The sequence below is a fragment of the Danio rerio genome, chromosome 10, assembly GCF_052040795.2.
Source record: "Danio rerio strain M-AB ecotype USA chromosome 10, GRCz13ab, whole genome shotgun sequence".
In the NCBI taxonomy this organism is placed as follows: Eukaryota; Metazoa; Chordata; class Actinopteri; order Cypriniformes; family Danionidae; genus Danio; species Danio rerio.
In genome coordinates, this window is record NC_141030.1 from 20,747,615 (window position 1) to 20,757,463 (window position 9,849).

At 37.9% G+C, this 9,849-nt stretch overlaps 1 protein-coding gene across 1 annotated transcript; it reads right to left on the reverse strand.

Moving 5' to 3' along the window:
* Positions 1-5,516: 5,516 nt before the first annotated feature.
* ywhah (tyrosine 3-monooxygenase/tryptophan 5-monooxygenase activation protein, eta polypeptide) lies at positions 5,517-9,569 on the reverse strand. The gene is given in 2 exon segments (NM_213164.2): positions 5,517-7,593; positions 9,164-9,569. Coding segments are annotated over 2 exon segments (741 nt in total). The 5' UTR covers positions 9,251-9,569; the 3' UTR covers positions 5,517-6,939.
* Positions 9,570-9,849: the final 280 nt, after the last annotated feature.

The window sequence follows — 9,849 nt, forward strand, 5'->3', positions numbered from 1 at the left end:
CACACACACACACACACACACACACATACACACACCGGCCAATTTACCTTATTCAATTCACCTATAGCGCATGTCTTTGGAATGTGGGGGAAACCGGAGCACCCGGAGGAAACCCATGTAAACACAGGGAGAACATGCCAACTCGCCACAGAAATGACACCTAACAAAGCCGAGGCTTGAGCCAGCGACCTTCTTGCTTTGAGGTGACAATGCTACCCACTGCGCCATCGTATCGCCAATTAAGTCATTTTGACTTTTTGAATTATTGTCAGAATTTTGACTCCTGTTTTCTACTTGTCAGGATTTACTTTTGTTGTCATAATTTTAAATAGGATCTAATAAGTCAAAGTATAACAATTTCTTCTTGTCATAGGTTTGACTTTTGGAGTAATTTCTTTGCATGACATAATTTTGACTTAATTTTACTTTTATATCACAGTTTCAGCTTAGTACATGATCATTTTCACTGTCAGAATATTCAAACTAGTGGTGTAACGGATCACAAATCCTATGAATCGAATCATATGATGGTTTTTTAGTCACAGATTGGACCATTTTTTGGATCAACCAAAAAAGAGATGAGACAAATGTAATTTGCTTTCCATTTACTACAGAAATAGTACTGCAAGGCACTTTTGGTTTTAACACAGAAGTTAGAAGCTGTAATTTAATTTAAAAATAACATGAAGAAATAATCAGCTGAATAAAAATAAACTGTAAAATATTCAGTAATGTGAAAAATTCACTGTTACTGTTACTGATAACGCTAACTATATAAATATTAAATTATAATTTGTACAATCCGTATTTATTTTTTGTCTCATCATCAATAAATGATTCAGTTATTCACATATAAAACTTCATGTTTCATTGCTAGATGGGTTATTTTTGAAGAATTATTCAGTGGCTTATTTTTGATGACTGCTTGTTGCCACCTGTTGGTAAAATAATGAAAGTTCTACCTACAACTTTAATTTTCGAACGTCGTGCATGTGATGCATATGATGGTGATTTTAATGTTTACCATAAATATCAGTGGTTTAATCTAAACTATAAACTATAACTAACTCAAAAGACTTTGATACTTGCATTTTTCTAACAGATACGAATGCAGCGATTCGAAGGATTAATAAACATTTGCAAATCACCGTCATTTATAATTTATGTTATGTGGTTGTTGAGATGGTGACGAAGTAGGTAGTGCTGTCGCCTCACAGCAAGATTCGAGGCTCGGCTGGGTCAGTTGGCGTTTCTGTGGCGAGTTTCCATGTTCTCCCTGCGCTCGTGTGGGTTTCCTCAGGGTGCTCCGGTTTCCTCCACAGTCCAAAGACATGCGGTACAGGTGAATTGGGTAGGCTAAATTGTCCGTAGTGTATGAGTGTGAATGAGTGTGTGGATGTTTCCCAGGGATGGGTTGCGGCTGAAAGGGCATCCGCTGTGCAAAAACGTGCTCTACAATTCCAAAAACATGCAGTACAGGTGAAGTGGGTAGGCTAAATTGTCCATAGTGTATGTGTGTAAATGGTTGTGTCTGGATGTTTCCCAGGGTTGCAGCTGGAAGGGCATCTGCTCCATTAAACACATGCTGGATAAGTTGGCGGTTCATTCCACTGTGGCGAACCCAGATTAATAAAGGGACTAAACTGAAAAGAAAATGAATAAATGAATGGTTGTTGAGATCCCGATCTTTTAATGATTAATCGTGCAGCTTACACGGAATGCATTAATGCAGGCGAAACAAATAGTGATGGAAAACACTTTTAATGAAACCCACCACATCCCGAATAATCTACCACAACTTCTTCCGTCATGATTATATTTTACAGAAGAGCCTAAATGCTTACACACGTGATTTGAATAATGTGAAAGACTATTTCTTTGCGACCCTTACTAATTTGGAATTAATCTGCCTGTAAAACATTTTTACATATTTGTTCTGACCCATGGGTTGTGATCCGTATGAATCACGGATCATATGTGATCTGTAACACCCCTAATTCAAAGCCATAATTTTTACTTTTCCCTCTCATAATTTTGACCATTTGATATTTCTTCTTACTTGGCAAAAATGGAATTCCATACATTTCAACTGATTTCTGCTGAAATTTACTGGTAAATGGCAGTACAAGAATGCACATGGTCTTAAAACTTAGTAATTAAATTACTTACAGCATTTAAAAAAATATATATATACTGGAAATGTATCATAGAAAAAAAAAATTATTTTTTTGCAACAGCAAAAACAATGAATTCATTAAATGCATACAATTTTGAACAGCGGCACAGCATCATATTGATCAGATACTGCAATGTTTTGTTTTGTTTTGTTTTGTTTTGTTTGTTTTTAACTTTTGACCACGTGACAGTGTAACTTTCAGGAATTAATTTAAACATCCCCATACTTACGAATGATCAACCCCATCACAATAAATGAATTTCACTAATAACTGTATTGTAAACATGATTGTTGCTGTAGGTTAATTACTCAAATGCTACCTGGAACGTCATTTCTGGGGTGTATCAACAAGGAAACAACATGATATTGAGCTACAGTATCTTCTAGCAAATGTGATAAACTTCTTTAGAAAGCTGCTAAAAACACACTGTGTATAGCTGAGGAATCAATCATTAACCAATGACGGCTTGAACATTTTCAGCTTCAGATCATATATATCCTTCTGCTTATGGTATATCAAACCCCCTTTTGTTGAGTGTATGTGATCTCTGTATCTTGTTAGCTTTGGAAGTCTAACACGGAAATTACCCTACTTTCATTATCTACTTTTTTTTCCAGGTCAGATTTCCAGTAATGTGCACAGATTTAAGTTAAATAGCGATAATACGGTAAAAAGGCTGGTTGAGAAAGAAGTCTTTGGCTTTATCAGCACCTCAACAATTTGCGTTGAGTCATTTCTCTTGAAGGCCACGAACGTTTATCTTTCAGAAGTAAGGTCTTAAAGTCATAAACAGCCAACCTTCTGAACAGCCTTCATCTTATTCAACTATACTATTATAAATCAATCATACAACTCCAGTATCACTATTTATGTTCTGTTTGAGGCATCTGTGCCAGAACATTTACATAATCAAAAAGAGCCAGATTACACTGGCCAAAGAGTTTTCTCTGGAAATCGCCCTGAGATATTAATCACACTAATGAATGCTAACGTCATCAGAATTGACTGGTCATGTTCTTGATACTGTACACGGTCTTGCGAACAATTTATTAACGCAAATTGTTAAAGAAAGATATTCTTGTGCAGCAGCGTCGCTAAGCGAAATATGTCACGTAGGCCACATAGGCTAAAGAATAAGCTGGTTTCATAATAGGTACAATACATGATAGTAACATAAAAGTGGTTTTATAATATATGTGCATTTGGAGAAGTCAACGGTCTAATCATTCACAGTAAAAATAAATATGTTTTCCGAGATTCCAAACATTTCTCACTCATTGGTCACAAAACAAAAACAAGTAAAATTTTAATTTGGGAACTGGGTAAACTTTTGTATATGGGAACATGCTGGATTGAGCTTCAGAATTATGTTTTAAACTGTTTTTATTCATTTATTTAGATTTTTTTATTCTTTTATTTTCTTTTACTGTGTTGTATATGCCACTCCAAGGACACCATTCCAAACGTTTTATTTATTGTCTTGAATTGCTTTATGTATTGTATAACAATGTTATTTGTGTTTTATTTATAAACTTCAAATGTCTTACATTTTTTAAAATAAGAATATTGGGATTTAGAGCTATTATTTTCAAAAGTTTGATATGCTTTATATAAATTTCACATGATTTCAAACAATAAGATTGCACTATATATAATTAGGCATCTATATATGCTACACAGTATTTTTCACAACATTCTACTGATCATGGTCAACTTGTTTGTTGGTGTTTGTCTGTGTGAAGTGAATTGGGCTTAAATTGATAGTTCCCTTAAAAACTTTTATTGGCAAAATTGACTAAACCTTTCGTTGTTTTAAATCTTTTTTACTCTGTTGAACACTAAATAAGCTACTTTGAAGAAAGCTGGAAACAGAACCATTGACTTGCGTAGCATTTGTTTTTCCTACTATGGAATCAACAGGTTTTCAAAATGTATGGGTTGTACCGAAAATAGAAACAAGGTTTGAAACCACTTGAGGTTAAGTAAATTTAGTAAATTTTCATTTTTGGGCACTATCCCTTTAAGACTAGATTCAGACTTATTAATAAGCACACAGGTGTCTAAAGCTCTTTTGAATTGACTGTTTTGCTCTCTTGAAATATTTTCTCCTTGTGTTTCTTACCGTTAGACTACAAAAAAATGTAATATTTGTCAAAAATATTGCTATGGAAAGGCTCATTTTAAGGGTTAACGAGGCCTACTCATGGTCTGCTGTAGCTAATTTGTTATTTTTGAAAAGTTGTCTTTAAATATCCGCGGGGCGAACTGTGATAATGACACCTCCCTCTCTGTACCCAATTTTTAAAAACACATCACTGATTGTTTACAGTTTAACAGGAAGTCATTCCAATTATTCGCGCATTCGGTTTGCTTCTTTGACTCGATTTGTCATGACACACCAGACCATCCCACCTGTACCGTCTGATCCTGTTTGACTTTGATGTGTTTGAGGTGTGATGTTTTCCTCAGTGTATAACTTACATTTCACAGATAGGTCCTCCATCTATAAATGTTTGAAGGTCTTCTTGAAAAGATTTACATTTTGCTATCAGGGAGACCGTGAGCTTTCATATTGCGAGCTGAGCTGTTTGTGTTTTCGGAAAACCTAAAAGCTCATAAACGACAGACGTCACGCGCATGCGCGCCAAACAGGTAGAACAGTTGACAAAAATATACATATTTGCTAAAATATGCTTTTGTTGGTCATATTATGTGGAATTTCAAACCTATAAGTAGGTGTATTTTTATAATAGCCATAACCGTAAATACCCATAACTTTTCTAGAAAAGAAATCTAGGTTGGCTGGTCTTAAAAGGTGTCTGCATGTAATTTACCGAAAATTCAGTTTTAAAGTATGTTTCAGCTATTACAAAAAAAAAAAAATATATATATATATACATACATACATATACATACATGTATAATGGAAGCCATATGGGAATATTTTGAATTTTCTGTCTCTTCCATTTTAGCTTTTTTGCCATAGAACATTTCGATGACACAAGATGACGTCCTAACCTACCTAATCCCTAACCCTAACCTCAGAAGAATTCAAATACATGTGTTGGTATAGCATAATCTGCATGTAAAATATGTTAAATTTAATTGCTTAAATGTGGCTAATATGACCTCATCATTGGCCCTAAACCTCAGTTGTGCATTAGCAAATATATGCACTAAACTGTATGAATTTGCCACTAATTTGCCAAATCATACAATAATTTCAACTTGACAAGCAAATGCTTTAGAAATGCATCTATCTCAACCCATGAAAGTGTTTAAACCGGTGTGAAGAAAATCAGTGTGTGCAACCATAAGAAAGGCCAGAGATAGACTTCATTTTGACAGTTCCCATGGTAAGCAATGTCTTTAATGTCATTCTTTCATAACCTTGCATATGTAATCCTAATCAAAAGACTCTTGATCTCTGAGTCTCACAAAAGAGAGTCGCCCACATTTCACATGGCGACGAACTGTTGTGAGATCAGCAGATGTACACAATTCACAGGGCTAGCAAGGTGTACAAGGTGAGCTTTGGGGAACGACAAACACATCTAAGCAGTGATGGAGGTACAGATCAAAGACAAGTGAAGAAGAAGAACAACGTAATAAGGTGTAGTATTAGCACTATACTGTGCCATGTTCTCAAGATCTCATCCTGTAATAGGTGTTACAGCGATTCTACGAAGATCGAGTCCTTAACAAAAACACACTAAATAAATGTCACGTGGAGACCAGCAGGCTATCAGCAACTCGTCGCAGGGAGAAAGAAGAGAATCGTATACAGAAACCGAAGTCAGGGACAGGGGGAGAGAGGGAAAACAGAACAATTGAGGATATATAAACACCCCTTCTTCACAGAATTGTATCAGAATTCGAATGAGGGTCGAACAATGACATCACTGATGACTGACAAATAACATGAGGCTTTAATGTGTTTTCTTATGTGTCTTGTGAATATATTAGCATTCAAAGTCAGTGTGCATCATGTGTAATATATAATGGATCGTAGTTTGCGGTCATATGCTTTTAAATGCAGCAAGTTTACACGTGAATATTTAAAGTCATTTTATTGTTTTTTTAATAATGCGTGTTGCCAAATCCTTTTTTAAATATTTTAAATCAAACATGCAAAGTAATATTTTAGAAATGTTCAACTTTCTGCAGTTCTTTTTTTCACTGCAAGTCAAATTCACAAAAGACAAACCTGTAATTCTGAGAAAAGAGTTTGAACTTTAAATGTAAACTCTTTGAATTTCATCTTTTCTTCTCACAAATCTGGGTCTGAAATGATATTTCACTCCTGTTTCAGGATTGCATCTTTGTATTTTGCAATTTTAAGCAATAGAATTTTAAGATATAATATCAGATTGAAATATTTTTAAAGTTTATATCTTACTATTCTGACTTTTGCAAGCAAAATGGCCAAAAAAACTGTCCGAATTGTGAAGTAAAAATGTAACAATTTTCTTTTTTCTTTCTATTTTATCCTGTGATAAAATATTTTATCCTCAACAGTTCCAAGTACCGACATCCTGTTGGTGGAAAAGGGGGTAAAAGGATTGTGAGAGCAATCAAAAGTCAGTGTGAAGTGCTGCCCTGAGGAACCAAAGAAGAGCATTGAGGCGCCACAAAGAGACAGGAAAGATGGAATGGAGAAAGAGAGGGAGAGAGGATAAAGGAGCAGACAGAGAGAAAAAAGACTGAAGAAGACAGACGGGTGCTGCTACAGCAAGAAGTAAGAGCGGTCACGGCTGATCCTTCAGTTATTCGCATCCCCTCCTTCGCTGTCCTGCTGGTCGCTGGTCCACAGGGTGAGGTTGTCCCGCAGCAGCTGCATGATGAGCGTGGAGTCCTTATAGGAGTCTTCGTTCAGATTGTCCAGGTGGCCGATAGCATCATCGAAGGCTTCCTTGGCGAGCTGGCAGGCCTGTTCGGGTGCGTTTTGGATCTCGTAGTAGAAGACGGAAAAGTTGAGTGCCAGGCCCAGGCGAATAGGATGGGTGGCAGGCATGCCCTTGCTAATATCGAAAGCCTCTTTGTAAGCCCCTTCAGATGATTCGACAGCAGAGGCCCTCTTTTCACCAGTGGCCACCTCGGCCAGGTACCGATAGTAGTCACCCTTCATCTTCAAGTAGAAGACCTTGCTCTCCACCTGGGTTTCGTCACAGTTCTTGATGAGGTACTGGTCCAGCAGGGTTAGGACATCTTGGCACACTGACTCCAGCTCCTTCTCCACCGTCTCTCGGTAGACACGCACAAGCTCCAGCTTCTTCTCGTTGCCGTCCGCCGCCGTCTTCTGCTCAATGCTGGATATTACGCGCCAAGAGGACCGCCGAGCCCCCACCACATTCTTGTAGGCCACTGAGAGCAAATTGCGGTCTTCGTTGGACAGGGGCTCGTTCAACTCTGTGACCTGATGGTGCAGAAGGCCAGATGATGGGTCAGTGCATGAATTAAAATGCTTTGTGTTTGCAATACCCTATTAGTTTCAAATTGAGAAATAATGGTGATATGCAAACTTTTATTAACTTCATGGAAAAAAACACACGAGCTTCCTGTTCAATCAATCACATTTGGGACATGTATAAACCTTTGAAAATATTTCATGAAAAATTCAAAATAGACTTATAATAGAAAAAATAATTGTGATCAGGAAAGCCACTAATATGAAACATTTCGAATAACAATATTTAACAGGACCATCATGTAACTTATGATAACTGCATAAGGTATTGCAAAGAATTCTGTCCAATGACATGTGTATATGCACAGTTGAAGAATGGTTCGTGTGACAAAAAAGATGGTTAAATTGTTGATATCATGGTACAATGGCTTTGCTTTTGTAGCAAAACCACCAGTAATTTTCTAAGGGGGAGCACTACATTGAACATACGCCAATGTCAAACAATCAAAGTAGTAATAACGACAGTATCTAATTAAAACAGGTGACCATAGTAGTTTTGCTTACATTATTCAATATAATGTCCAAAACGAGATAGTAAAGAAGAAATGAGCGGTGTCCTGTTTGACCCGCACTAGCTGCCGCCTGATTGACTGACTTTCATCCTTTGTGCTCGGATGTCAAACCAGACAGCGGATGCTGCACTGCTGGGTCACACACATTGCGCTTAATTTCATTTAACTGCAGTTAAAACAATAATGTTGAGACAAATTAAGATTATTTTGCCTAGGTAATTGTGTTTATAATTATAAGCATCACTGTAATTTGGGTTTAGATTGTATTTTCGCATTGACACGGACGCACAATGGATGATGTGGATGAGGGAGTCACAGCGCCGCCCTTGTTCATCCACTGTAACCACTGAAATGCCCGATACTGAACCGAAACCTACAATTGTAAACCTTACGTAGCTTCAATCGTCCCGTTTTATAGTTTCTTAATTTTTATTATACATATTTATTTATAAATGCGCATTTATTTTTATATATTATTGTCCTTAAAGTAAATTAACAATTTACTTAAATTTAGACTTGTCTTCCGAGTCTCGTGTCGCTCCAAACCCGCATTACCTGTTTTTCCTTTATATAACGTTATATACACAAAACATAAAGGGAGAGATGTCGGGCAGAATATTTGTGTTAGTTACTGACAGCCTCAGTCACACTTCACTTCCACTGCATCTGCTTTCCATACAATGAAAGTGAATGAAGACCGAGTCTGTCATTCTGCTAAACATCTCCCTTTGTGCTTCCAGGAAGCAAAATGAGCTATACTGGTTTGAAGTTGAATATATTATAACAGATTTCCATTTAGGGCGAACTGTCCTTTTAAAACAGCATATTTTATATAACAAAGAGGTCCTGGTGGTGACAAAGGCGAGAGCTTCAACTGCATAAACTAGAAATGCACATTTATTACTACAATTAATCAGTCAAACCAAAAAACGTCACTGTTTCTGCATTATATTGAAATCGCCACACCATGAACTGTTTGTGCATGTATATTAATAATAATGACCCACCAGCTTCATCGCGGAGGCCATATCATCATAGCGCTCCGCCTGCTCCGCCAGACGGGCTCTTTGGATCAGTTGTTCCCGGTCAGCCATGCTCTCTGGTCAAACGCTGTCGGTTCGCACCGGAGTTCGGTCTTTTTCAGCGGATCACACTGGTTTGTGTGAGCGAAAGCGGGCGCGCGCTCCGGTTAGCACAGGCGCGAGCAGAATCTGGAGCAGCCGCGCACGTGAGGGAGGAACGGCGAGCCAAAGGTTGGAGTTGCAGATTAATGTCTTTTTGTTATGTCTGAAATGTATTCGTAACGCTTTTTCCCCTCCCAGCCCTCAAAGTCCTACGAGTTTCGCCGGATATATTTTTTCCTTCGTCTTGAGAGGTACTGCTGCTGCAAGCGTCCTGTCAATCCCAGCGAACAGGGTGGAGGGGGAGGTGGAGGGGGGGTGCGCGCACTCGCTCTATTTTACGATGACGTCATTTTCTAAAAATAGCCACATGCCCTGCAGCCGCGCACCTGCGCAGTGAGGTTTGCTGCATTGTTCAATGCAGCGGCGGAAGGCGCGTGCGCGCGATAAGAAGCTCTTCCGCATTCAAATGAAGCGATGCTTCTTTTCTGTCTGCTCAAGACTGACGGTGGAGGATAATGGGATGCATGGAAATGCTTCCCTTAACACTGATTGTCAAGACAACATGCGTG